The sequence below is a fragment of the Castor canadensis genome, chromosome 5 (genome assembly GCF_047511655.1).
Source record: "Castor canadensis chromosome 5, mCasCan1.hap1v2, whole genome shotgun sequence".
Lineage (NCBI taxonomy): Eukaryota > Metazoa > Chordata > Mammalia > Rodentia > Castoridae > Castor > Castor canadensis.
This window is the reverse complement of record NC_133390.1, coordinates 154,689,153-154,716,820: the sequence shown is the minus strand read 5'-3', so window position 1 is coordinate 154,716,820 and position 27,668 is coordinate 154,689,153. Positions and strand designations below refer to the sequence as shown.

General features: G+C 45.9%; 1 protein-coding gene across 1 annotated transcript; it reads right to left on the bottom strand.

Moving 5' to 3' along the window:
* Positions 1–1,048: 1,048 nt before the first annotated feature.
* Positions 1,049–20,002, bottom strand: Nsfl1c (NSFL1 cofactor). Its single transcript, XM_020176248.2, has 9 exons — positions 19,829–20,002; positions 17,634–17,731; positions 15,954–16,028; positions 13,089–13,254; positions 12,374–12,466; positions 11,123–11,232; positions 10,617–10,754; positions 2,876–3,040; positions 1,049–1,450 (listed from the first exon to the last, which is right to left on the bottom strand). The coding sequence occupies exons 1-9, from the start codon at positions 19,931–19,933 to the stop codon at positions 1,288–1,290; spliced, it is 1,113 nt and encodes a 370-aa protein (XP_020031837.1). The 5' UTR covers positions 19,934–20,002; the 3' UTR covers positions 1,049–1,287.
* Positions 20,003–27,668: the final 7,666 nt, after the last annotated feature.

The window sequence follows — 27,668 nt, the reverse complement described above, 5'->3', positions numbered from 1 at the left end:
AAGGTACAAAATTCCATTGTCCTCATTCTGGTTTTTAATGGTCAAGGTGACAAATTTTTTCCAGACCTGCATTTAAGTTTCCAGTCACCTCCACCTGCAGAAAACACGGTGGTAGATGCAAGTTTGGGGTTGGAAGCACCAAGCCAAAGCCCTTTCTCAGGATGGGTCTTGGCAGCTCTGGGTGGGCGCTGTGTGGGTTCCTGGCTTGGGGTAGGGGTTGAAGCAGAAAAGTGAAAGTGGCTGGTGACAACAGTTTAGAGGAGGATGGAGCAATGGTAACTCAGCCACCCACACAAGGAAGCAAACTGATGGGTGGAGGGTCCTCATCAGGCTGGGATGTGGCCTAGAGTGCTGCCAAAGAACAAGTATGAATTGGAACCCACAACCCAAAACCACATGCTGACACCACACTTGCCCTCAAAATTTGCTTACCAGAAGCTTCTCGCAAACACCAACAGTTAAAGGTGCTTGTGGCATAGGATGCCCATGTTCTTCGAAACTTGATCTGCCAATGGTATTACTTAGCAGCTCTGGTTCTGTTTCTCTCTTAGGCCAAGATACCCTTACTGAACTCTGCATATGGAGTAAAGAAAGCAATGACCGGAGTCGCCAGGAAGAACAGCCTGGCTGGTGAGGGATAGGGGCTGCTGCAGGTGCAGTGGTGCCTCAGCTGGCTGGGGCTCAAGAGCATGGCTGTCTCAAGCTAAGCCAGTGGAGCTGGGAAGCACTCATTTTCCTGTGAAGGGATTGTGTGCATCCAGCTCTGACCTCTCACTTTGGGGGCCAATGTCTGGTTTTGCTGGGGCAGGTGAGATGTTCCTGTGAGTTGAGAGGCTGCAAACCTTCGTCCCATGTCTCCCTTCTTCCTTCCCTATGAAGGGGGATCCTTCACGTAGCCACCTTTGGGACAGGTGAATACCATGTACCCAGCGATTTTTACACAGAGGTTGGAGGAAGGCCTCCCCCCAAGTCCCCAAACAAACAAGATTTTACAGCAATCAAAGCCGCCTTCAGTGGGAGCTTCTGTACAACATGCTGGTGATAGTCCTTCAATTTTTTTGGTGGTTTTTATTATTATTTTTCCTTTAAAGTCCACTGATCATCACAAAAACCCAGGAAATGAAACTAAGGAGAAAACAAATGTCCAACCAAAGTCTAAGAACCCAGAGCTACGGAGGAGACGTGGCACTGGACTGCTGGGTGTGCACAAGGGCAGGAGGGTGGTTCCCACAAGCATGGCTGCTGACCGTGGGAGACATGGGAGGAAGGGGAAGCCAGGCTGGGCGGTTATGTTAACCGCTGCACGATGACAGCGTTGAGCAGGTTGGCTTCCTTCAGGGTCTGATTCTCGTCAGCCAGCTCTTTGTTGGGGAAGGTAGTCATGAGGACAAAGCTGGTGGCAGCCATGGCCGGCCGGGCATCCACAATGAAGAGTCGGATGTCGCTGATCCTGGAGGAGTGGGGTAAGTGGGGTGAACAGGGACCCTGGCTGCCACCCACACACAGCCCCTGCTCTCTGAAGGATGCCCACCCTTCTCCACAGAGCTGCCAAAGCTGTCACCCGGAAGCACAGCAGACTAGTCCCTTCTCTGGGGCAATCCCCTACCTTCCTTAGGATAAACACGAACACCCTTACTGTGCCCAAGGACTGCCTAATTTTGTTCCCTTTCCTTCACCCTTTTCTCCCTCTAATTCTTCATCATACCCTACTTCCTCCCCACATTGAATTCTACCTCCCCTACAGGCAGGCTTCCCTACTCCGTGGCACTGATTAAGTTATATTGCTTATAAAGCAAACATTTCTAGGACAATCTGACTACTATCTTCTCCTGAATTGCATGGGGCAGTGAAGACTCTTTTGTGTGTCAAACTCCTCAGTGACAGGAATCCCTTTCTCCAGATGCTGCTTGTGATATGAACCTGGTAGTCATGAGGATGGAATCACCTGAAATAAGTCTCCTTCTGCCTCTGTGCAGTCTACAGAGTGGTACATCTGAGAGAGGCCCCCTCACCCCTGCAGAAACAGCCCCCTTAGGCAAGAATGCTGGGGTGACACTGTGGCAGTAACTTAGGTAAGTTAGATGGGCTCCCCTCCCCCAACTAAGAGAAGTAGGAGCAAAGCTCCAGATGCTCCTGACTCATTCCCAAGCTTGTTTTACACCTCTACCCCATAAGGGGGGGACCTGGTCAACACTCACGGACTGTCAAACCAGTCACTGGCCCACATGTGGGAACCTTAGTGGGCTCATGACTGATGAAGCTTAGACACTGTTCCAGAGAAAGGAGTTGCCAAGTATCTTTACTGGCAACAGTCCTAGAGCACCTCCTCAGCTAGTGTCTTTACCCCTTGGTGCTTCAGTTTCCCCAACTTTAAAACAGGGGAGACTGTTTGCGCTGACCCAGCCCACATAATCTGAGACAGTACAGCAGGTATCCCCCAGAATTATCAAAGACCAGATCCAGAAAAGCTTTACAAATAAGTGGTTTACAGAGGGCTCTGGAGAGAGATTGGTGGGAGAAACCAGGTAGTGGGGTATGAGCACTGTACATCCTGTCCCCTATTAGACATGGTAGCTCTAATTTGATCTCTTCCATATCTGAGTGTTATAAAATTTCCTTTGAACAAAGTCCGGTGGCTTAAACCCTGAGGATGAAGAATGAGACCCATAGGAGGGAAGAGCACAGTCCTTGCCTATACTGATGGAAGAGTGGGGACTAGGGCCAAGGGCTTCAGATTTATAGATCATTCTGCCTTGCTGCTTTTCAGAGAAAAGTATGGCCTGCTTGCTGGTGTACAGAAGGAAGAGCAACTGCCTGATGTCCCTGATCAGCAGGGACACTGCTAGAAAAAGCTAGGCCAGAGAATGCAAGGTACCTGTGGCTGTGGTTAAACTTCTGCACCAGCCGCCCACCGTCCGCAAGCCGAATTTGGATGTTTGTGGTAGGCTCTGACTCGTTGATTAATATAGAAGAGCTGGCTTTGGCTTCATTTTCTGCCTGCTGGGCTGGAGAGCTGGTATTCAACACCTGGGGGGCCGTGCTGAGGAGAAAGGAACTATCAGGATAGGAAAAGAAACCAGGCCCCTGGCAGGAAGGGAGCCTCTTCTCAGGTTCTCACCGAGTTAACTGTCATATGCCTGGCCCTGTGTTTGGTGTTGTTGACAGAGTAACTGGGACAGACAGAATTCTTGCCTTTATAGGAACCTTGGGTCAAGAACAATTCACTTCACACCTTGAGTTACACATTGCACTGGATATTGCAGCTGGCTCCTACTCCTAAGAAGCCTTGGGCCAGTTGCTCAAACCTTCTTCCTTGTGTCCTCACTTGACCAAGGGCTTGAAGGGAACATAGTCTGGGATGGCAAAGACTGGGTCATGAGGTTGGAGGATCCAATAGACTGGGATGAGTCTTAGGCTCCACAAAGTAGCTGAGGGAGGCATTCCAAATTTGTGGCTAAGGCAGCTTTGGCACAACCTGGTGGGTGACTGGCTGTGATGGACAGTTCAGGCCAGCATCTCCTAATGTGACCTCCTTTACGTGTGCATCTCATACTCATGTGCCAACTATGGTGGTGGTGGTGGGGGCAAGAATTTCTGAAGGTCAGCTAAGGGCCAGGTACTGTAAGGATTAATTATACAGTGAACAGGACACAAAGTCTGCCAGTGTTTAGAGCTCAGCTCTCAGAATCAGATGAACCAGAGCCTGAATGAACTCATTAGCTGTGTGGCTTTGGGCAAGCCACTCCAACTCCCTTAGTTTCAACGAGGGCCTTTTAACAGGATTCCAGTAACAAGGGACAAGGTTTCCTGTCCTGAGTACATAAAGCACTCAGGATGGCGACAAACACAAAATGCTCATACAAGTCCAAATTCTTCAATCATTTGGAGTCTTATCCTCTCTGCTGAACCACCTACTTGCCTCATTTTTAGCCTTTGAGCAGATGGCCTGGTCTAGACCTCTGCAGAGAGGCTATTATATGAGTTAACTGACTTCTCCCAAAGTCTCTAATTAGATCAGTTTCTACACCCCACCCTTCCCTCTCCTCTTTATGGCCTAAAAAAAGGGTACCTGTAGCAAATCCAACTGAAAGTGCTCTTCCAAGTGTGTCCCAGAGGACCCTATTCCTTTGAGATCTCTCCAGGAAGGTTTGGGAAATGTCTCATGTTCTAGCATATCACAGGCCACCAGCCTATTGAAGGTTGAGAGACTGTGCAGTGAAGACACCTGCACCAGGTCTTTTCAAATCACACTTGTTAATCTCTTACAAAAAGAGAACTTCATGGAAACCAGTCAGTGAGATGCTGCCTGGGAATGTACAACAGCAAATGGTGACTGAAAAGTAAACTTATCCTTTTCTGTGAAAGTGAAAAGTATGGGCCTGGAGAATTATAAAACGGAGATCAGAGGTATATGCTGGCCATACTTAGGTGGCACAAGAGGAGCACATAGTATTCAAACATGGGTTGGGACACACAAGTAAATGACACTACTACACGCTTCAAGAACTGCACTAGTGAAAAGTTCCAGGTTACACATATAAAAGCCTTCCATCTACTACTACTGTTTTGCTCATTAGTTTTATCAACTCTCCTGTTACAATTCCAAGTACACGATAGGTACTCATGGAAGCTACTCCCACTAGGAAAGGACAGTCACATTTTTAGCCAGGCCTAAAATGAGGAAGAGGCTATTATTCCAAAGTACTTGGCATCTTTTGCAGTGTAGAGGGAACAGACACCAGGAGTGACATTTACATCCACTTTGTGTGAGTATGTCTTGTGGGGCTTTGTCTTCATGGCTCCCTAAATGATCTCAAGCACCCTCTGAGATGGGCATTATCTCCATTTTACAGATAAGAACACAGCACATGCTATAGATCAGATTAAAAATTTTAAGTACTTATTTGAACTGGTGAAGTATCTCAAATGGTAGAGCACCTGCCTACCAGTGTGAGGCCTTGAGTTCAAAACCCCAGTACCCCCCCCCTACACAAATTAAGTGCTCATGCAACAGCTATCTCCCTTTATATAGTCTGTGTCTTCCCCTCAGAAAGGATTTTCACAGGTTTTACTTCCTATGGCTTACTTTGGGAAATACTTATACTGAAAATGCTTTCTCAAACTGTTCCCCTCCTCCAGGCAGTCTGATGTGTTCCTCACTTAGAAGCTATGTGACACTCAGCTTGTTACTGAAGGTCTCAGCACCACCATGTCTTCTTCTGTAAATGGAGATCCTCTCTTCACTCTATGTACCTTTCAGAGCAGGCGGTATAGTGAGTGGCAGCCATTACTAAGCTTTGCAGAGGCACTGCCTGCCATCTGGCCCCACTCCAACCCTAAATTAAACAAGATGGATGAGGAACTGAGGCAGTGGGGTCAAGTGACTTGCCTAGGATGCCCGTGTTGGTCTGAGGTGGAGCCAGGATAGAATACCAGCTGTCTGGCTTTAGATCACAGTGCCGGGTCTTGGAATCAGCTAGAAGTAGGCCTGGATTTTAGGAACCTAACCCTAACATTCCTCATCAATAAAAAAGTTAAATGAAATCCCCAAGATAGTTGAACAAGTGCAGAGACTGGGTTGGGGGATGAGGGGAAGCAAGCCTAGTTCAGCACTGAGCAGCAGTGTGGCCCTGGGCAAGGCCTGACCTTGCCAAGTCCTGGTACTTATTTGTAGAATGGGAATCAAAACTGGATTAAGGTCTGGAGGCATGCTCAAGTGGTAGATCACCTGTACTGCAAGTGTGAAGTCCTGACTTCAAACCCCAGTACTGCTGGTTGTGGTGGCACATGCCGGTAATCAATGAGGCGAAGAGGATGTGGCAGGAAGATTGTAAGTTTGAGGCTTGTTGGGCTACACTTTTAAATGCTAGGCACCAGAGGCTCACACCTGCAATCCTAGCTATTTAGGAGGCAGAGATCAGGAGGATTGCGGTTTGAAGCCAGCCCGGGCAAATAGTTCTGAAGACCCTATCTCAAGAAACCCTTCACAAAAAAGACAGGGCTCGTGGAGTGGCTCAAGGTGAAGGCTCTGAGTTCAAGCCCCAGTACTGCAAATAAAAAACCAAAAACCAAAACAAAACAAACAAATCCCAGTACCATCAAGATCAAGGAAAAAAAGAAAGCAAAAAGCAAACAAACCCAGGATTAAAGGAGATAAACACATGGAAATGCTTATTAGTATCATGCATGGCTAACAATGGAAAATCCTCAAATGTCTGCTTGCTATCACTCTTTAAGGTTCTGTCCCATTACATTTACCTGAATACTGAACCCAAATCACTTTGAGATGCTACCACCTACACATGGCTAAGTAAAAGGAGAGGTACTTCTGGCCTGTGCTGTTAACAGAGGGTGTGGGAGAAGAGGAGAAGACACTCCTACACTGGGCCTTCTGCTTCTTTAAGACAGACATTTGAGCATTAGCGTTCCAAACTGCCCTACTCACTGTGTAGGACAGACACACACACACACACACACACACACACACACACACACACCTGTTCAAAGGACAGTTTTGTCTGGTCTTCCTGAGAATTGCTGCCGCCTGAGCAGATGGTCACCTGCAGCAGTGAGGGCATTTCACCCAAAGGCAGAAAGGTCAGGACTGACCTCTATAACCAGATGCCTTTCTTTAGTGTCTCCCTGCAAACACTATAAGGAGTCTCAGAGAAACCAAGCCTCTTTCAGAGCCTCAGTCACCCAACTGTTCATGCCTTCATAGTGGAATAAACTGGTACTAAGGTACTTTCTTGTAACAATTACAAATCCTGAGACTCAGCCATGACCTTCACGAAAACTATCACTACATAAACCCAGCAAGCAGTTAAAGCTCATTTCGAAAAGCCGTGGCCTCCCCCACCCCCCTCACCCATTCTTGGTATTTGCAAATCAAAGTCAAATTTGTGCAGTCCTTCCCAAAGTGTCAGGTTAGCTGCTGCCCAAAAAAACAGATGAAAAGCCAAAACCAACCAGAAACACTTCATGCAATTCAAAGAATTTTCTCACTTTAGAAATGAGATTATTTACTTATTCACTATAAAGCATCATTTTCCAGAAAACTAGAGAAAAAACTCAGGACTGCCTTATTTTCAAGGTAAACTTGAGAAAATTTTCTTAAACTCACGGTCTTAATTATTTTGGCTGACATTTGGAAGACAATGTAGCCAGATGTAGTGGTACATGCCTGTAACCTCATTTAGGAGGCTAAGGCAAGAGGACTGAGAGTTTGAGGGCAGTCTGGGGTACAGTGACACACTATCTCAAAAGGAAAAAAAAAACAAAAACAAAAAGACAATGGAAAATATAGCAAAATTTATGGGAAAAACTAAAGAAACTGTCCAGTTGATTTAGACTCAAAAGCCACAATCCTGGCTGGGTACCAGCGGCTCATGCCTGTAATTCTAGCTACTGAGGTAGCAGAAATCAGGAGGATCGTGATTCGAAGCCAGCCTGGGCAAAGTTTGTAAGACCCTATCTGAAAAATACCCAACACAATAAAGGGCTGGTGGAGTGGCTTAAGGTGTAGTCCCTGAGTTCAAGCCCCAATACCACAAAACAAAAACAACAAAAAACCCCAAAACAAAAAAAAACCCAAACAAACAAAAAACAACCCCCCCCCCTGCAATCCCATTGTGTTTAACTATATAAAACATTTTTTTTGGCGGTACTGGGGTTTGAATTCAGAGCCTCGTGCTTGCTAGGCAGGTGCTCTTAGCACTTGAGCCACTCTGCCAGCCCCAAACATTTTTTTTTAAAGCTCAGCTTTAAAATGGAGGTGTGACTCATGGGGCAGAGTGCCTGCCTAACAAGGGTGAAGTCCTGCGTTCAAACCACAATACTGGGGTTAAAAAAAAAAAAAGGCAGTTGCTTTAATTAAAAAAAAAAAAAATCCAGACCTGAGACAAAATTCAAGTAAACTAACTGGCAATGAATATTTACTTCATTGACAAACATCATTCTGAATTGGCTTCCCGCCCCCAGTACTGATGGTTTTTAACTAAGGGCTTCACGCTTGCAGGTGAGCCACACCTTCATTCCATTTTTCTCTGGTTATTTTGGAGATGGGGTCTCAGGAACTCTTTGCCCAGGCTGACCTCGAACCACCATCATCCTGGTATCAGTTTCCCAAGTAGCTAGGGTTATCGCCATCATCCTGGTATTAGTCTCCCAAGTAGCTACGGTTATAGAAGTGAGCCACCAGTGCCTGGCTCACCCCGATTACTAAGCTCTTTCATGACTTATGGGACTCATCTACTGCACTAATAAAGTATTTCCATCTTGTGAGAGTTCTTTAAAAATACTTTAATTTTTTAAGATGTAGAGGCTTGCACACACTGTATACTAGTTAGATTTCCCAAAAGAAGCATTCCCTATTCAGCTCATGAAAGTATAAACAAACCCAAATTGCATGTTGTTCTGAAATTTTTTTTTTTTTGGGGGTGGGACTAGGGTTTGAACTCAGGGCTTTTTGTTTGAAAAGCAGGTGCACTACTGCTTGAGCCATGCATCCTGTTTTGACTTTTGAACATTCCCTTAAAAAACTGTTATCACCTTTCTGGAGGGTAATTTGACAACATCTTAAAAATATGAAGAAATTTGGGGCCAGCAATTTTATCTTGGTCCAACAAAAGCATATACACAAAGATTTAATTACAGAGACATTTACTGCAATGTTGTTCACGGTACTGGTGGTTGCCTAAATATTTTACCAAGGACTGGTGTAACTATAGTACATCCATAGAATAGAACATAACGTAAGCATTAGCAATTGTGTAGAAATATACATACTAATATGGAATGACAGCCTACCTCACTTATTAGGAAAAAGTGGGGGATGAAACAGCATGTTTGTTAGTGACTTTCCCTTCACTCTATGGGAATACCTGAGATAATCAAATTAAGAGAAATTCTGGCTAATAGTTTTGGAGGTTCCAGTCCCAAATAAGGCAGACCCACTGTTTTGGATCTCTAGTGGGCATGCCAGACAGCAATGGCACAGAGTAAACTGTTCACACCTCATGGCCAGGAAGCAAAAGAGAAAGAGGGTCCCACAATCCTCTTTGAGGGCAAGTCTCCAATGAACTCAGAACCACACATTAAGCCCCACCCCATAAAAATTCCATCACCTCCCAACAATCCCATGCGGGGGGACCAAGCCTTTAACACAATGAGTTTTATATCCAAGCCATAGTAGCATGTTTACAAACACACACATGTATTATATACCTGAATGAGAGTAGAAGGATATTTCTGGATATTGGGTTTAAGAATAGCTTATTCTTTGTCTGAACATATTTTGTTAATAATAATAGAAGAAAAACAATTAGGTGCTCTACAAAGCTCACCATAGCTAATAGGAAAGCTCATCCTAATCATGGCTGTCCTGGGCTTGCCCATAGCCCCCAAGGTGGCAGATGAAATGATGAGAGCATGTGGACATAATTACATAAATCACAAACTGCTGGTCTTTAATATCCTAACTCTAAGGAGGCATGGAAGGCCAACAGAGAGGCAGGGGATTCCAGGGGTGCATCAGCCAAAAGATAGAAAGGTCTGGCTGCTGGCAAACCCAGCTCTGATCCCTGCAGATGGCGGTGGGGGGTAGCAAGGACAGTGGTTAGCATGAGGGTTGCTAGGTGTAGGGCAGAGAGGGTGTCCTGCTGTCCAGGAGCATGGGAAGGAATGCCAATCAGAAGGCTTGGATTCCACTCCCAACTCTGTCATAAAGCAGCCATGCGCCCAAGGGCAAGCCATTAAAGCCCAAGAGCCTTGCTTTCCTTGTATAAAAATCAGAATTGTACAGGCAGTGGCAGAGGAAAGGTGGCAGAAAAAGTCACAGAAAAAGACAGTGTTAGGCACCACCAAAAAAGCAGAATCAGCTGGGTGCTGGTGGATCATGCCTAAAATTCTAGCTACTTAGGAGGCAGAGATCAGGAGGATCACAATTCAAAGCCAGCTCCAGGCAAATAGCTCACGAGACCCTATCTTGAAAAACCCATCATAAAAAAAAACGAGGGGCTAGTGGAGTGGCTCAAGGTGTAGGCACTGAGTTCAAACCCCAGTATAGAAGAAGAAGAAAAAAAAAAGTAAAGAGTTGCCATAATGGTACAGAGGCAACCAGTTCTTGAGCTTCCTTGGATCCCGAGCAATGCTAGTAGGTGGCCTGTGGGTGGAAAAGTTAGAAATTCCTTACACCCCTCATAATCCCCACTCTAGACCTTAAGCCATACAAGTGATCACACCTTCCCTGAACACCATGGATTCTTAGTCAAAGTGGCAATTTTGTCACATTTACTGCTCAGTATGAGAAATAAACTGGCTCCTTTACACCTCCCAACAGTAATCCTAGGGAGTAAGGACTATTATTAGTACCAATTTGTAGCTGGGAAAACTGAGGCTCCTCTCACTCAAAGGTCACATAGCTACAAAGTAAAGAAACAGAGACTTAAACTCAGGTCTGTTAACTGCAAAGTATACTCTCTCCATACTCTTCCCCCATGAAACCAAAATGTGAACCACTCTGTAAATGAAAAGCTCCTCATACTGAAGACACAGATCTATAGGACCTGGCTGGTGGGACTCACAAAATCTGGCACCCTCCCAGTGTTGCTACTCACCTGCCCAGTTTCTGGCCTTCACCAGTGAAGGCTTTAAAGGCTCCCTTGGGCTTCACAAAGTCTTCATCCCGATGGTCCTCCATATCCAAGTTTACTTGCCCACCGTGAGCTAACCTCCGCAGCTCTGCTGGCACCTCCCTGTGAGGGAAAAGACAATGTTAGGGTTTACAGAGAGTAGCATGAAAATGCCAGCACTGAAGACAAGGGGGAAGAAACCTCTCAGTTCCAGTGGTGAAAGTCACTGGGAGCCAGCCACTCTAGAGTTGACTGCACTTTTCTCTTGCTTGCTCAGCTACAGCAGACACCTATTTTTTATTCGGCCACTTGGCTCTGTCTCAGGCCCAAAGAAAAAAAATGGACACAAAATTTCTGAAGCAAACCTGTGAATCTGTATCTCAACTGTATTAAATTTGATCAAATTTCTCAAATAATAATAAATGTTTTGCTTCTTCCTTTTCCACCTGCCATCTATTAATTTGGGATGAAAGCACAGTTTCTCTGCTCACCCTCTGCGGATAGACTCCAGAAACTGGGCATTGGATGGATCTTGGTAGCTTCTGAGTTCACCATTGTCCAGGCTGAATCCACTTTTCCAGAGCTTCAGCACTACATGAACCTGTACAGGAGGTCAACACTTAATACACTGATAGGACTCTGGACAGAACATCAATTTGAAACTGCAAATGAGGCACACATATACACATACGCATGCACAGGGAAGTCAACCAATAACCACCAAACAAGCATCAACCTAAAACAGGACGAGATACAATACAGGTGATGAGCATGGGCATTTATTTTAAGGAGACCTGGGTTTGTGTCTTGATTTTGCAAGTCACTAGCTAGGTGGTTCTGAGTGAGTGACTCACTGAAAGCTATGCCTACCTTATCTGCAGGGATGCCAATGTGTATGATATGTGCTTTACTCAACTACCATGACAATCTTCTCATTTTGCAATCATTAAAAATGGTACCAATTGGGCTGGAGGTGTGGCTCAAATGATAGACTGCTTGCCTAGCAAATACAAGACCCTGAGTTCAAACCCCAGTAACATCAAAACAAAATGAAAAAGGAATATAGGAAAAAAAAGGGTAGCGACAATTTCTGTTATCAACTCCCTCCCTGAACACACTCACAGAAAAGGGCCTAGAAGGCCAGAAACCAATGAATTAATAACTGGTGCCACGAGGAGATAGGATTTTTTTCTTCCTGTTTGACTTTATTTTGGAATAAACCTAAAATTATTTAAAACATACATTACAGAAACTAATAGTCACAAGGCTCCATGAAAATGTTTGTGAACAACATTAGAAATTTTAAGATTTAAAATTGTGTATGATTTTACCTTCAGGAAGAGAGACCCTTTGCACACAGAAAAAGTATTAGACAATAAGAAAAACTTAAAAAAAAAAAGTGTTTCAAGCTTTTACTGGTGGTTTGAAGATCAAATCATGCCCATACTATCAGAGAACCCCAAATATACTATCCCTCTGCTTGAGATGGAGTACTCCATGGAGTGCTCAGAAAATATCACTTGCCCAATCCCTTCCCAACCCTTCTCACCAGCCCCCTGCCCAGCAGATGAGAGCTGCCTTTGCTTTTCCTAGTGAGCCCCTCTGTTCAGACCACTGCAAGGACACTGTTTCTGCAAGCCCCCCTTTCAGAGGCTGCTGGTTCATGCACATGTGTTCAGAAGGACCAACCCCTTCCGAACAAAGTCCACAAGCTTTCTTAAGGGAGACAGATGCACACTCACATCTTGGCCGGAATGCCGTCTCCTTTCTCCTGCCACATAAGCAGACTCTTCCTCTGGTGCTGCCCCAAGGCGGTAGCCACCCCCTGCAAATGGCTGTAAAGGACAAGTTCATAAACATCTGGTGGTAGGGTTACTCGGATACAGTGACACATCTTAGGTGAGGGAAAGAGAGGACAGGGATCCTGATCAAGATGCTAACTACTTTCTCTGAGTATCAAACTCAAGTTACACAGGGCCAGGCAGAATGGTAAATGAATTAAGTGACCAGGATTGGCATGAAGCTGGAAACAGCAGGAATACTCAGTTAAAGAGAACAGCTGCCACTACATTCTAGTTAATGAAGGCCATTTAGGAATTTGGGTACAGGATAATACCAAAGACTTTTTATTTTTCCCAAAGACAGATATTCCTATTTTCTATAACAACAGGTGATTAATTCAGTTAAATAAAATAAAGCAAAGTATGAGTGGTCAAATTGGCTATTGGCTATGCCAAAGCAAACATGTCTGCAGGATCTTTTCCAAACTGTAAGCTACAGATTTAGAAACTCTGTCCCCAACTACAGTTACCTGTAAAAGGGTGAAAGAAACTGCACTAATTATCTACATAGAAAACCAAGTAAGAAAATGAGAAAACAGTCACTAGTGGAGGGAAAAAGGCCTCCTTCCCCGATGTGGAAGCTAAGTCCTGTGGGCACAAAGACCCTTATGCTCACTCTTGGTTTACTAGTCTCTCCAGGGCTCTTGGTCACTCGCTCCACAGCAACAGCTCCATGTTCCTTGGCACCTTTAAAGAGATCATCCACCAGCTCGTTGGGACTTTTCTTCCTGGGAGGGCCAACAATCTGCTGTCCACTTCTTTCTGAGCCCCCAGCATAAAACCTGTGTAGAAAATACACTTCTAACACCAAACACACTTAGAAAATGAACAGTATGCATTGGGTTCTGGGATAGGTATGGGCACACTGATGCAAATGTATAATGCCCATCTTATGGAACTTACTGGCTAGCTGGGGACAAATGTAAGGAGGCAGGCAGGTACAATGCAATGTGAGCAGCCATGAAGTCAGTAAGGACCTCGGCACAATGAGTGCAGAAGGACAACCAAGGCTGCCTAGCAGGGTGTCTCTGGGGCTGAGTCTTAAGAATGAGGTTATCAGGTGAAGAGATGAGGAAGGTTATTCCAGGCATGCACAACAGTACATCAGTGCAGGACAGAGTACACTGGAATCATTCATCTGGAGGATAGCGACCATGGTCCTAGTCAAAAGCAGCTATCTCTAGTAGCTCTGGATTATTGATGGCAGTGGAGTGGTTAGTACAAGCAGCTAGACTTCAGTCCTGGCTCTGCCACTGTGTGGCCTGAGTAAGCCAGTGTATTGCTCTTTGCACTCTCCTTGTCTTTGAAATGGGAGGGAGGGATTACATGCCCTACCTACCTGCTCCTTAAGTCAGGGTCATGAAGTTCGAATCAGCAGATGTATGCAAAAGAACAAGCAGAGTAATGCACACATGTGAGGCACTGTGATAGCAACAAGAGCTTCCCCAAGACTCACCTCACCATTCTGTAACATATTACTGGGTGCCCTGAGGAAACAGTACTGGAGAATCCCAGAGAAGCTTCAATCTCAAATACAAGCTTCAAGGGGCCCATACCAGCTGCTATAATGGGTTAAGACTCTCAATGGGCTTGAGATTGAAGTCAGTACTTTTTTTTTTTTTTTACCTAGATCTGAGACTGAGCTGTTAAGTAGCTACCTCGGATCACTCTTACTGCTAAGTCAACAGCATATCCCCAAGAAGGGGGAAGTGAGAACTTGTAAAATTTAGTCTTGGCCCTCTAATTCTTAGCATTTACCAGGGAAGGAGAGGCAAAGCTTAGGCTTTGGCAGAAACAGGAGAGGCAGTGTTGTTTCAGGTCTGAAATGCTGAGGGGCCAAGAAAGTCATTGAAATAATGGAGATAATAATGGAATGTCATAGGTTGGAGGAAGTGACTCAGGAGAAAGCGAAGTAGCTCATTTGGGAGCTGGCCATTCATGTACTTGATGACACTGCCTTTCACTCAAGTAGTGTAAAATCCTGAAATTAACATATATCCTCAAACCTTGAGTGTATTTAAAAGGAAGGTTCTAGCCGGGAGCTGGTGGCTCACTCCTGAAATCCTAGCTACTTAGGAGGTTGAGATTAGGAGGAGTGTGGGGAAATAGTTTGTGAGACCCCATAACCAAAATAACCAGAGAGAAATGGACTGGAAATGTGGTTTAAGTAGGAGCACCTACTTTGCAAGTGTAGAGTCCTAAGTTCAAATACTAGTCTCACAAAAAGAAAAGGCTTGTAAAGGATCTGCAGAGAACACACATTAATTTCTCGGTATACTTCCCAAGGACTAATGTGAGGTAACTCCATTTCCTCCGTGACTATTATATACTTAATGCTCCTGAGGAATAGTTGACAAACAGAGGCAGACCCATGGAGAACCCAAACCTGTAAAATGAAGCTATGGCCAATTTATTCTTGTTCAATCCAAGTAGATAATGTTTTGCTCGATGGATCTTAAGCCTTGGCTTAAGAACTGGGTGCCTATGATCAACAGCCTTAAAACTTTTCATGCCCCTGACCTGGTATTTCCATTACTAGGAACTACTATAAGAAAAATAACCAAAAACTGGTCAAAGATCAATACACTAAGCTGTTCACAGAACTGACTTTAATAGTAGTAAAACACTGGAAATAACCTACCTAAATATTGGACAACCCATATGATGGATTATTAAACAATAACCACTGAAACTACTTAAGAAGAATTTTAATAACACAATATGTTTAATACCTAGCATTAATCTAACCAAAGAAAAAATTATTTTCATCACATAATTACCATTACCATAAAAAATGCAGTAAAAAACAAAGTATATTTATATATAGAACAAAAACCAAATAAGAATATACCAAAATATTAACGATGGATACCAAAGGGTAAGTGTTACATTTTTTCATTATTCTAGACTTGGACTTTCCACAATGGACATTAATTTTATTATGACATACCTAAAAAGTTAAAACAAAACAAAACAGTGTATGTATGTTGGGGGAACACACATTGATAAGCCAATTAGTCTGCTTATTATGAGATATATTGATTTTTTTCTATAAAAAGAAAGAAGATAGAAAGAAATACAACAAAAGTATTGACACATGGTTATGGTCTGGACTGTGGTAACATGATTGACTTTTTTCCTTTTTACTGATTAGTTTCCCTTCCCTGAATATTCCTCAATACATACATATTATATTTATTGGCAGCACTGGGGTTTTAACTCAGGGCCTCATGCTTGCTAAGCAGGTGCTGTACCACTTGAGACTCTCTGCTAGCAAATACATATTATTTTAACAATTTTTAAAAACAGCCCACAACAAAATCTAGGACAAGACAAAAGAAAAAAAACAGTAACAGAACAAGAATCACTTCTAAGCTACAGGAAGTAGGAGACTGTTCTTAAGATATAATAGCGACCCTGCTCTAGGTGATTTATGCACTGCTGTGAACTTTCTGTGGGTTGTACTTCTCATCAGACTTACCTCTGGCCTTCTTCTTCTTCCTCATCCTCATCTTGGTCATGAATGAGGTCTCTGAAGGATGTCACCCTATTATCACTGGAAAGAAAAAGAAGTAAAATTATTTTAGGGACAGCTGAAGAAAGGTAACCCCCATTACCAGCTACTGAGCTGAGGAGACTGGGGTGAGATTCTGTGTGTGTGCATGGTGGGGTGGTGGTGGTGACAAAAGGATATATGTGGATGGTTAATTCCCCTAAGTTTATATGCAAAATAATATGGCACTTATTTTTTAAAGTCATACAGGACTAAGAATAAATTAGAAAGTGCTACTGTGAGGTAAAATGAAATCTAAGCTGTCCTGGGAGTGGTAGAATAGACTATTAATTTAAAAACTTACTACTGAATAGTTCTATCATTTAATTTTTGAATATTGAGGGAGTGCCTATATGCTAGGCACTGAAGTGAATGCTGGGTCTATAAAGAAAACTGGCAGTTGTTATAGGCTAGTGGCACAGATGGGCCAGGCAGCATCCATTATAATGCACAGCAAAAGGGGGTCTGACAGACGGAAGTACATGGGGCCTTGTGAACACAAAACCTCTTGTGGGGAGCAGGAGACATAGCAAGAAAGGTCTCTCAGAAAAACACCACATTTGGACTAGCGCCAAAGAACTGTTGGGTAGATAAAGGGTTGGGGAGGCTAGTTGGTAAAGAGGGGTCAATATAGCATCATGGAAAGTTGCATATACAAATGCAGACACAAGATAGAATAACACACTAGAAAAAGAACAAGTCAAGGACAAATAAATGTGCTGGTGGCAGCACTGGTGGCATCACTGCAGGCCAGTCAAGAAAAATTTATTTGAGGCAGGGTTTCACTATGTAACCCAGACTGGCCCTCAAACTGGCCATCCTCCTTCCTGAAGAAGACAATCAGGACAAGAGAGGCTTTGGGGTTTCATCAACTAGAAGTGAAGGGACAAAGAGCAATCGCTATGGCAACACAGTCATTGCTTGGGTAAGCTGAGACTATCTTTCTGGCATTTGCATAAAGACATGGTGCAAAGGATCGAAGTGATGACATCTGTACTAGTGCCCAGAGAGGGTACTTTTGCTCCCTCACCTTCCCAGGGGAACTTTCTAGCCTGACATGTCTGAATGACAGGCTAGGATGAGTATTCATGGAAAAAGTTCTCTGTCTTCCTGTTGTTAAACTCTTTCATATATACATATGAACATTTGCTAGGCAGACGCTCTACATTTGAGCCACACACCCATCCTCTTTGCTTTGGTTATTTTTGAGGTAGGATCTTACTTTATGCAGGGGCTGGCCTGGACTGTGATCCTCCTGTTTATTTCTCCCAAGTAGTTGGGATTAGTGTACACACCACACTCAGCTTTTATGGGCTGAGATGGGGTCTCTAGAACTTTTTGTACACTCCTCCTGTGTAGGTAGGATTACAGGTATAAGCCACATGCCCCATTAAAAACTTTTAAAAGTGTGTCCCTGTACTTTCTCTCAGAATTAACCCTATAACCACATTCAGGTAAGGATCACACGTCTCTTTGCAGAAAACGACTGAGACTTGCAAATTGTTTGAATTCTGGTTCAAACACCCAGGCCTGAAATCTCTGTCAGGTCCAAAAAGAACTCATCACTGCTGGAAACACTCATGTAGCAACAACTGAATTGGCCCTTACCTGGGGGCTGTGCCTCTGGACACTGAACTGGGGGTTGCCTGTGAAATGGTCACAATGTCTTCATCCCCTCCGTCCTCATAAAAGCTCGCTAGTGCAATCTGAAACATAGAAGTAGCACCTTGGGACCCTGTATGTTCTTTGAGCACAGAGAAACATAAACATAAAGACATGCCCTGCACTTGTAAGATGTCCTCTATCTGGAGCCACACAAAATTAGAACAAAACATAATAGACCAACTGTTAGTCTTCATATCACCTGAAACAAATTCTACCCACTAAGGAAAAAGGAAAGAAAATTGGAGTGGAAGACACTCTTCATTCTTCTGAAGTAAAACCAACATCTATTTATTGACCACTGATTCATGTGCCAGGGTGTTCTGAAAACTTTACATGTGTTAACTCACTCAATCCTCTCAGAACTCCATGCAATTAGTACTATTACTGTTTCACTTTATAGTTGATACAGAAGCACTGACAAATCAAGGAAACTGCCCAAGGTTACAATTAGTAAGGAGTGGAGCCAGGTTCCATCCCAGGCAGTGTGCTCTGGCTCTCCTAAGTTCTTCCAGCCAGAAGTCAGGAACTATGGGGTCAGTCTCAGTTTCTTGACATATGAAATAGGGATATCTGTCCCATCAACACTGCATACTGGGTGAAATGATCCATTAAGATTTATATAACCACCATCACATATCAGTTCTATACATACTGAAGGAATATATGAGCCTTTTGGCTATTTGTGGCTGAATGTCTCTCTCACCAACTCAATGGATAGGCATTTACTAATCACATATTCTGCACAAAGAAATAAGGAAGAACAATAAGGTCTAGAGAGATGAAAAAGACATAGCTCTTGTCCTCAAGGTGACCAGCCTTGTAGGAGGCACTGAGCGGTCTCGGGACATAGCCAGTCTGGGTGTGCCTTTATGGGATATAACCAGCCTGCTGAGAAGTGGTGTGCTGTCTTGGGACTTGTGCAGCTCTGACATTCAGAGAGCCTGCATTTGAGTCCATCATGCCACATGCATGAGACTGCCTCTCCTCCTGTCGTGAGGAGAAAGGGATAGATAACCTGTTATTTGTGACACTATGTCCTTTGGGGCAGACACATTCCTATTTTGTACCTCTGTCCAGCACAGGGGCTTCACACTGGGCCTATAAATGCATGTGATGCTTCATCCAAAGCTTAGGTTTGGGAAGCAATGTAAATGGCGAAGCCAGCAGACCCAGTTTGAATCCCAACTGTGTGCCTCACTGGCTGTGTAACCTTGGGCTAATTCCTTTGAGCTTCCAATCCCTCATCCATAAAACTCGGTTGGTCTTTACCTGTCTGATTAGTAGCTAGTGAAGCCTTGAGCAAGTTACTTAACAACCTCTTTATGCCTCATCCCACAAAAGGTGAAGGCTAAGTGACATAAGGCACGTACAGCAAAACACAACAGTGCCTGGTTTGTAGTAGGTACTCGATAAACACTAGTCATCGCCATCATCCACCTGGGACGTATGCTGGCTAAGAACATTCATGCGATTCTCTGGACGATGAATATCGAGTGCTTCTTACATGCCCGGCATCGTTCCAGGTGGTGGGGCTTCATCAGCGCGCAAAAACCCCTGCCTCGTGCAGCTTAACTTCTCCATTAATCAACAAGTATTTAATTCACACTGTGGCGTGCCTGTGAACTCGACAATAACTTACACAGGATCTCATTTTGCAGAAAAGCTAATTAAGAGGGGTGAAGAGGCTCCGACCTACCCTCCCCCGCCCCCAGGTAGTTTCTGGAAGCCATAGAGCGAGACAAGGCGTGGGTCGCCTGAGGCTGGGCTCGGCACCTGGACCAGGGCGCCCGTCCACCCCCGGAGGTGGACATTCGGTCCCGCCAGGCCTCGGAGTCCACTCGGCGCGACAGCCACGCCCCCGGGCGACCCCTATCCATGCGGGCTGCGATAGCGCCCAGACTGTCGCCGACGCCGCGAGCCCGCGGGGGAAACTGAGGCCACGTAGAGTGCCTTCCAACCCCCAAGCACAGCCGGCGACGAGAAGCACGCGGTCCCAGGTCCATGAGGCCTGGGTCGGGCCCTGGCCCGGCAGGGATGACTGTGCGCTTCGGCCGCCTCGGGCTCAAAGCGCCAGGCGCCCCCCCCCCGCCCCCCCGCAGACCCCTGCCCGCCCGACGCGGCCCGCCTCGTGGCGCTACCTGTAGGTCCCAGCCGGCCGACTCGAGGAAGAAGCGGGCCCGGTCCTCTTCAGCTCCCGTCACCGCCACGAACTCCCTCAGCTCGTCCTGCCGCTCCGCCGCCATCTTCGCCCCGTGCGCGTCCCAAACCGCTCCGGCCGCCGCCTCACAGCCCCAGCCCCGCCACTGCGTTCCGCCTGCCGCTCGGCTCGGCTAAGCCGCAGGGCGCCCGCCTGCAGGCCCCGCCCCACGCGGTGTCTCACGCAAAGCCTTCCGTGAGGGAAACCTCCACGGCTCTGCGCCCTCTGGCGGCAGCGCGAACCTCAGCCTAACCACGGGCGTGGGAGCAGGCAGAGCATGAGGGGGCGGGGCGGGTCTTCCACAGTCCTGTGGGGTGAAGGGACCCTGAAGGAGTCAGATTCACAATTACCCACGGACTCATCACTTCATTTCATTACTTTTTTCAGTCGTTCATGCATTTACTTGCTGAAGCATTTCCTGAGAGCAATCTATGCCTGATTGTCCTCCAAGGCTGTGAATATAAGTCCCTGCCCTCTTGTTGCTTACTTGGGGGAAGGAGGAGGAAATTAACCCCAGATGTCGAAATTGTCACTCCAGTGCTCACAACCTTTCCATGGCTCCCCATTTCACCCTGTGTCAAAGGCAGTCTTACCACCTGTAAAGACCCAGGTGACATGGGCCAGCTCTCCCACCTCATTTCTCTAGTTCTCACTAGATTCTGCCCCAGGCGCTTTGCCCTTCTTGCTGTTCTGAAATGTGCCAAGGGTGCCTTGGCTTTAGGGCGTTAGCATTTGCTGCTTGCTGGATTTACCTTCCTTCTCTCCCTCCCTTCCTTTTCGAAACAGGGTCTTACTATATATCCCAGCCTGACCTCGAACCCTCGATCATCCTGCCATCACCTCCCAGCTTCCAAATCCATCTTAATGAAGTTATGAATAATACAACATCCAGTCTTCTCTCCACTGATACAGTAGCTGCTTTCTTGAACTATTTGAAATGGTGCAAACAATACTTGATGTCAAACAAGTTAGGGTCCAGGTCCAGGTTATTAGGAGCAGGTGTGCATGGCACTGGGTCCTGGTAGCACATGCAGGAGGTGAGACAGTTTCATGGCAAAAGACTCTTATTTCCACTGCAAGGCTACCCAAGATCAGACCTGGTCCCCAGCCCTGCACTCTTCATTGCTGTGTCAACCTGAAATGCACTTCAAAGTCATAGAAAGTTCAAGAGACAGGAGGCTCCCCAGACTGTGCTTTTACACTTGGGTGTCAATGAGGTCTTTTTCTCTTTTCTTTTTTTGGGGGGAGGGGCACTATATAGTCCAGGCTGGCTCAAACTCATGATCCTCCTTTCACCTGCCTCAGATGCCCAGGTGCTGGGATTATAGATGTATCTACCACACCCAGCTCCAATAAGGCCTTTCCACATGGAAACTGATGACCCTCTACCCCAGTATAAAGATCTGAATGTGATCAGCACCTCAAGGTCCAGCAGCTGGGCTAGAATGAGTCTCTGAACCTGGTCATCACCCCCTCTTCACTCTTAAGCCCTTTGGAGATGGGGGTACTACCCCTGATGCCTTCTCCAGAGGGCTTGGGGACATCCTTCCATGTAACACTATCTGATAGCTAGTATTTATTAAGCACTTACTATACCTCAGTCTTAAAAGAGCTTTAAATATACTAATTCATCCTCATGGCAACCTCCTGCAGTAAGTTCCATTATTATTGTTTCCCTCTTACAAATGGGGACATCCAGACTCCCAAATGGGTTTGACCCCAGGGATTGAGGACTCAGTGGTCTGTTCCTAACCACGGCACCACCCTGCCTCTCCTCCACCTGTAGGACTATGCTGGCCAATTCCTGTGTGTGGTGTTGGAAGGTTCCGTTGTTTGGAATTTAGGCCATTGCCTGGAGGAATTTAGGTTAGCAATTTGATTGGAGGGGATGGGAAGGGGTGAATTTGAAACTACCTCACATAGCCCTTATCTAAGTGTCCTTCACACAAAGGGTGTGAGCGCCAAGGGCCAGCTCCAGCCCCTCCTTCCCACCCCCACCTCCAAACTGAACCACTACCACCTCCAACCTCACCTCTTACCTTATAGACCCCCCAACCTCCTGACCCACCCAGCCAAGTTGGGCCTCTGGATGCTTTCTAGACCACTTTCATCCTTAACTCTGCCCCCAGTACTAATGCAATCCCACCTTTCATGGCCTGCTTCCTTCCCATGTTTCATCCCAGTCTGTCCACTCTCATCCCACCTCTAGCCTCACATCTGGCCCCTCCTCCCCTCCTTCAGTCCTACTTTCCCCCATTCACACCTTCCAGTCCCAGTCTACTCCAGTCTTCCTTTTTTTTTTTGGTGGGATTGGGGTTTGAACTCAAGGCTTTGTGCTTGTAAAGCCAATGCTCTACCACTTGAGCCATGCACCCAGTCCATTTTGCCATGGTTATTTTGAGATGGAGGTCTCATGAACTATTGAACTATTTACCCAGGCTGGCATTGAACTGAGATACTCCTGATCTCAGCATTCCAAGTAGCTAGGATTACAGGCATGAGCCATTGGCACCTGTTCCCAGTGGCTTTTGCAGACACCCCCCATCGCTGTCTGAGCCAAGATAGGTAGAATAAGGCGACAGGGAAGTTAGAAATAATAATAAAAAAAATCAAACAAGACTCGGGAATTAAGACAATAAGGAGGTAAAGCCAAAACTCACTGAGAACAGCAAGCATTCCTTCCTTCTATTAGTGAGTTACAATCTCCTTGAATGAGTGGAGAGACCCAGGCATGCCTGGCGAGTGGGTTCCTTGACCAGAGGGGAAGTGCTAAATGTTACAGCCATTGTCTCATGTTTTGGGTACTAACAAGCCCACCCAGGCTCTTTGTCTCCAGGTCTGAGTAATAATAGATCTACCTAAACCTGTTGTCTTCATGCTTGGGAACTGAGCAAAATGATTAGGTGTTGCTAGGTGATGTGCCCACGTCAGAAGGCATAAATACATCAGGGTCAGGGACCCCATCTTGAGCCTCTTGTTCCCACCTCCTGTGTGTGTGTGAGGGTGGGCTTCTTTCTCTCTGCTTTACTAAACAAGTCTTTGTTAAATTTCTGCCTTGTGAGCTTACTTTTTTTGTGAAATCCCTTGAAATGACTTTTGTCATGGTTTTCAAGTTCCTGTGATTTTTGTGGAAATTGGGAAGCTGAGTCCCTTTTTCTTTTTCTTTTTTTGGAGGTACTGGGGTTTGAATTCAGGACCTAACACTTGTTAGTCAGGTACTCTACCAATTGGGCCACTATGCCAGTCCAGAGTCCTTCTTTCTTAACTGGGAATCCTCCTTCCTTTTTCTCTGGTGACTCCTCACAAATGGTGACTTCATTGTGGGCAGGGTCTGTGTGTCCTCCAAGGCCAGTGTCTCCTTTGGTCTCTCCCTCCAGTCCCCCAAGCACTAGAACCTCTGTATCCAAGCAGCTTAGGTAAAGCTGCCATGTAAAGCAAGCTATTAAGCTGATACCCAAGCCTCGCAGAAGCTGCTACATAGGTGCCTCCAGTCCCTCTTCTCGTGCCCTATGATCCTACTCAGCAAAACCAGGACTGCTGGCTCCTTTCACAACTTCCCCAAGTCAACTAAGGACAATGATAATAAAATAACGGGAGAACTGTCCACCTGTGATCCAGTGTGCTGCCTGGGTGGCCCAGCTGAATTTCTGCCTCTCTCGAATCTTTTTATCTTTGAGGACAGGATGCCTGAAGGACAGAAGTTCCTCTATAGCCACAACTGGCTGAATCTAAGATGGTTTGCCAGAGTGACATCAGAGGACCTCTAACTTCATTATAATGTAATTTACATACTAAGTGACATGCCTACAAGCCATGACCATACAAGGAGCAAAGAAGGGGGGTGCCTGAGTTGTGGAAATATCTGCCTATTCTAGGAAAGATATGCACAGTCTTCCCCCTTGTTAAACCCTTTCCTTACTCTCTCTTTCTCTTTTTTTTTGGGGTGGGGGAGGGTTTGAGAGACTGGGGTTTGAAGTCAGGGCTTTGCACTTGCAAAGCAGGTGCTCTACCATTTGAACCATGTCTCCAGTCCACTTTGCTCTGGTTATTTTGGAGATGGAGTCATGGAGTCTTACAAACTAACGACAGTTAGTTCAAGACTACCTTGAACTAACTGTCCTCTTGCCTCTGCCTCCCAAGTGCTAGGAATACAGGTGTGTATCTTTCTCATTTCTTCTAACCCTGCAGAAATTGAGTTTCAGGCCTAGATCTCTGTTCTCCTTTCTCTGGCCACTGAATAAACTTGGCTATTGACACTCAACTTCAGTTTTGCTCTCTGGCTTAGTGATACTGAACAGAAAAAACGATCTCTTGGGAGGAGTCTTCCTCCTGATTGGGATCAATGATGTGTGAGCAACAAACCAGTGTCTGGGAAGATGTTTAGCTGCATAGTGAGACCCAATGCAACAACAATGGCAGCTGGTAAAAATCGTGACAAGCCATGACCATGTGGAGAACCAGCAAGGGCATAGGAGTAAGCTGGCTCAGTGGCCTGGTGACACTATTTGGCAAACTTGGCAGAGTTGAGAAGGCACAAAAGTACGTAACCCACCGATTCTGCTTGTGAGTGTGTGCACTAGGAAGACTTGCATATTTGTACCAGTGGACACAATGACTTGGTCTCTATGCTAGTGAGAAACTGGAACAACCTGATTTCAGTGGAATACTACACAGCTATGAAGATGAAATGAATTAGAGCTATTGCCTTCAACCTGCATAGTCTCAACTGTTGAGCCAAAAGACAAGGCTGGCAATGATCTGTGTGTCAAAATGCTATTAATATAGAGTTTAAGACGGGAAACACCATGCTTGACTAGGGCTGACTCCCCTCCCTTTGCCAACCCACAGATGCTTAGCTGCTCTCTGGGCTGTTTGTCTTGAGGAAAGGGTAGGGTACTCTTGACAGGCTCCCTCCCTTGCCCCATCCAAACACTGTACCTTTGGGTTGCCATCCTGGGTAGTCAGGATGCAGGAAGCCCCTGTCGAGTGGTCTCTGCCCCCTCTTTTCCAGTTCTATGTCTTATCTGTAGGAGGAAGTGGTGGGCCCTTAAGGCCGGAGAGGACAAATGTGAAGGTCCCATCATGGAGGCTGGGTTCTGGGTGGCTTAGCTGGGGATCTTTGAGAGAGGAGGACTGGAAGGGAAGGAGAGATGAAGAGCTGCAAGACAGGAGAAAATAAGGGAAGGAGAGATTCTGGAATTCAGGGAGGCCAGGTGTGCAGCCACTAACTTCCCAAGGTTCAGATCCCAAAGTCCACAAAGGACATGTGAAGATCCTGCAAGAGATGGTGGCCTTTCCTCTGTTCCTTCTTTGTCATCTTGCCCATGCAGTGCTCCAAGCCTCAAAGCATCTGTACGAGAGACTTTGTCTCAGTTCCCTCCCACCCATTCAATCTGTAACAGCAGGTTTTCCTGAGTCCTCTGCCAGGGTCCTGTATTACTTACCTTTTGCTCTATTTTCTAGTACCTCCTCCACTTCTTTTGGGGACTACTTCCTTCACCACCCATGGCCATGACCCTATAGGTCATCTTTGAGGCAGTTTAGGATTAGGGAAAGTTTGGGTCTACTCCATCTCCCGACTCAAGGAGCTCCTCCCCCTAGTCCACAGGTCAGAGGAACCAGGTGATGATGTATTCTCTCCCCACCTCAAGTTCAAGGTGGTATAAAAATGACCTGGCAAAAGACCCCAGCCCTTTTTTCTTCTCACCCTGCATTGATACTTTTCATCTGGCAGAGCCAGTACTTCCCCTTCCCTTCATAAAACTTATCTACCTCACCACCCCACATGTTCTGCTTGGATTCTTCTATGCCAGAGTGCAAGAACCAAGGACTTCTGGAAACACCTTTTGCTGTTAACAACTTGAGCAGAGCCAGCTAACTTTCTAGAGGACTTTTCAGTTGAATGTGAGCACTTCAGCACCCATGGTGGCTGAAGTCACAGAGGCAGATCCCAGGTCCTGTGGGCAGCTCACTTCCCTGCCTGGGGAGGACGGTGCTGCAGTTTATAGTCATCACTGCACAATGACAGCCGCACTGCACAATGTAATCATAGCAGCAACAGTCAGCGTTTCCTGTGGGCCGGCTGCAGCTAAGGCTTCAATGCACCAGTGCATCTTAGCCCTGAAAGTACCTGATAAAGGAGGTACTAATGTCATTACCTGCCAGGATCCCAGAGGTCCTTGACCCGAAAGTGCTCAGGGAAGGAATGAACAGACAAGGCACATATCAAGAGGGCCAGAAGGCTGATGACCAACCGGCAAATTTTTTATTTTTGCATCAGGCTTATAAACAGTACAAAGTAGGAAGTTATACAATGCAAGGAGAGTTTCTATGCCTGGGGAACAATGCCCTCTACCTGAAAAACAATGTTCTTGCTCCAATCTCCTAGTTTCATAAACGAAACCTGGACCCTCCTAGTTTCACTAACGAAACACAGACCTCCCTGTTTTCACCTAGTTTCACCTGGTTTCACATACACAAAATCCGGGCCTGGTTGCTAAGGACATATCACCTGTTCCTAACTTTTCATAAACAAATACCTTCAGGCTAATGATTCTTTTCTCCAGACAAAGGGAGCCAGTCCATGCTCCTTAAAACCTCAGTGAGAGACAAGGTGCACTTGCAACCCCTGACCTTGTCAGGATCCTGCTAAGCTGCAACGACCTTGTCAGATTGTGGCTCATGGTGGTTCCCAACAATTACCAGGTTAGAGACAAGGAAAGCGAGAGAAATAGATTCACCCGAGAGGTAAGTAAGACAACTGGAATTTGAACCTGTGCAGCCAGATTCTCAAACCACGAACTTTACCTTTATGTGTTATAGGAAACTCAAACAGAGACACAGGACTCAGGTGAGGAAGCAACGCTTTATTGTGCTGGCACAGACTCAGCGGGCTTGTGTCTAAAGGCTGAGCCCTGAGAACAAAGGGATCTCACCTTATATACCCTTGCAAGCAGGTTACAGAGGCAATAAAATTAGAAAACAAAACAAAACAAGGTTTAACCCACATGTGGTACATGCAATTCTATAGGCTACTTCACCCTAGTGTTAGTGCCCCTCTACCCCTAGTGCTATGTGACCTTCTTCCCGTTCAGATTCTTTAGGTTTTATCTCCCTGCTATGCCATCCCTTTCCCCCTGCTACTTTATCAGAACACAGGTCTGTCTGTTTCTCTTCTGGTCCTCCTCCCTGCTATATATGCTGTACACATATACTATGTGTACTACTTTTCTGCTTCATTTTCAGCACACTGGTTAGTGCCTGAGCACATAGTCAGACCGCAACCTCCTTTAGGACTGAATGAACGGGATACAATGGTGGAAAATGAGGTTCCTGCTGTCAGGGAACTCAAATTCTAGTGGAGGGAGCTAACTGACAACGACCAAGGAAATAAACACACACAGTCACACACATACCCACACACACTCACACACAAGCGCACACACACCTTTTTTTTCAGGTAGTAGTAAGAATCATGGGAGATGAGGGGGTTGGAGGTGCCAGCATGGATAGAGTGGTGTAGGGAGGCTTCCTAATGGAAACAGTCAAGCAGAGACTCAAATGATCACAGCCCAAGGGACTGCTGGAATGGGGTCAACTTAGGGGGTAGTGGGAAGTGAGGTTAGAGGGGTGGCAGGGACCAGCTTGGGCAGTGCCCCACAGGCGGGGTTTGCAGCGGCAGGTCAGAGACCCCTGTGAGGTCATTCTGGAGCTCCAACTCCATGTTTACCTGTGGTATCACCTCCTGAGGCTGCTGTCACAAATGACCATAAACTCAGTGG

Bases quoted from the DNA above. Each gene is read 5' to 3' on its own strand.
- Nsfl1c (XM_020176248.2), bottom strand. From the start codon at position 19,933: ATGGCGGCGGAGCGGCAGGACGAGCTGAGGGAGTTCGTGGCGGTGACG. The intron at 17,732-19,828 runs GTAGCGCCACGA...TCTATGTTTCAG, and splicing joins CGGCCGGCTGGGACCTACAG to ATTGCACTAGCGAGCTTTTA. The intron at 12,467-13,088 runs GTGAGCATAAGG...TGTCCTTTACAG, and splicing joins GAGAGACTAGTAAACCAAGA to CCATTTGCAGGGGGTGGCTA.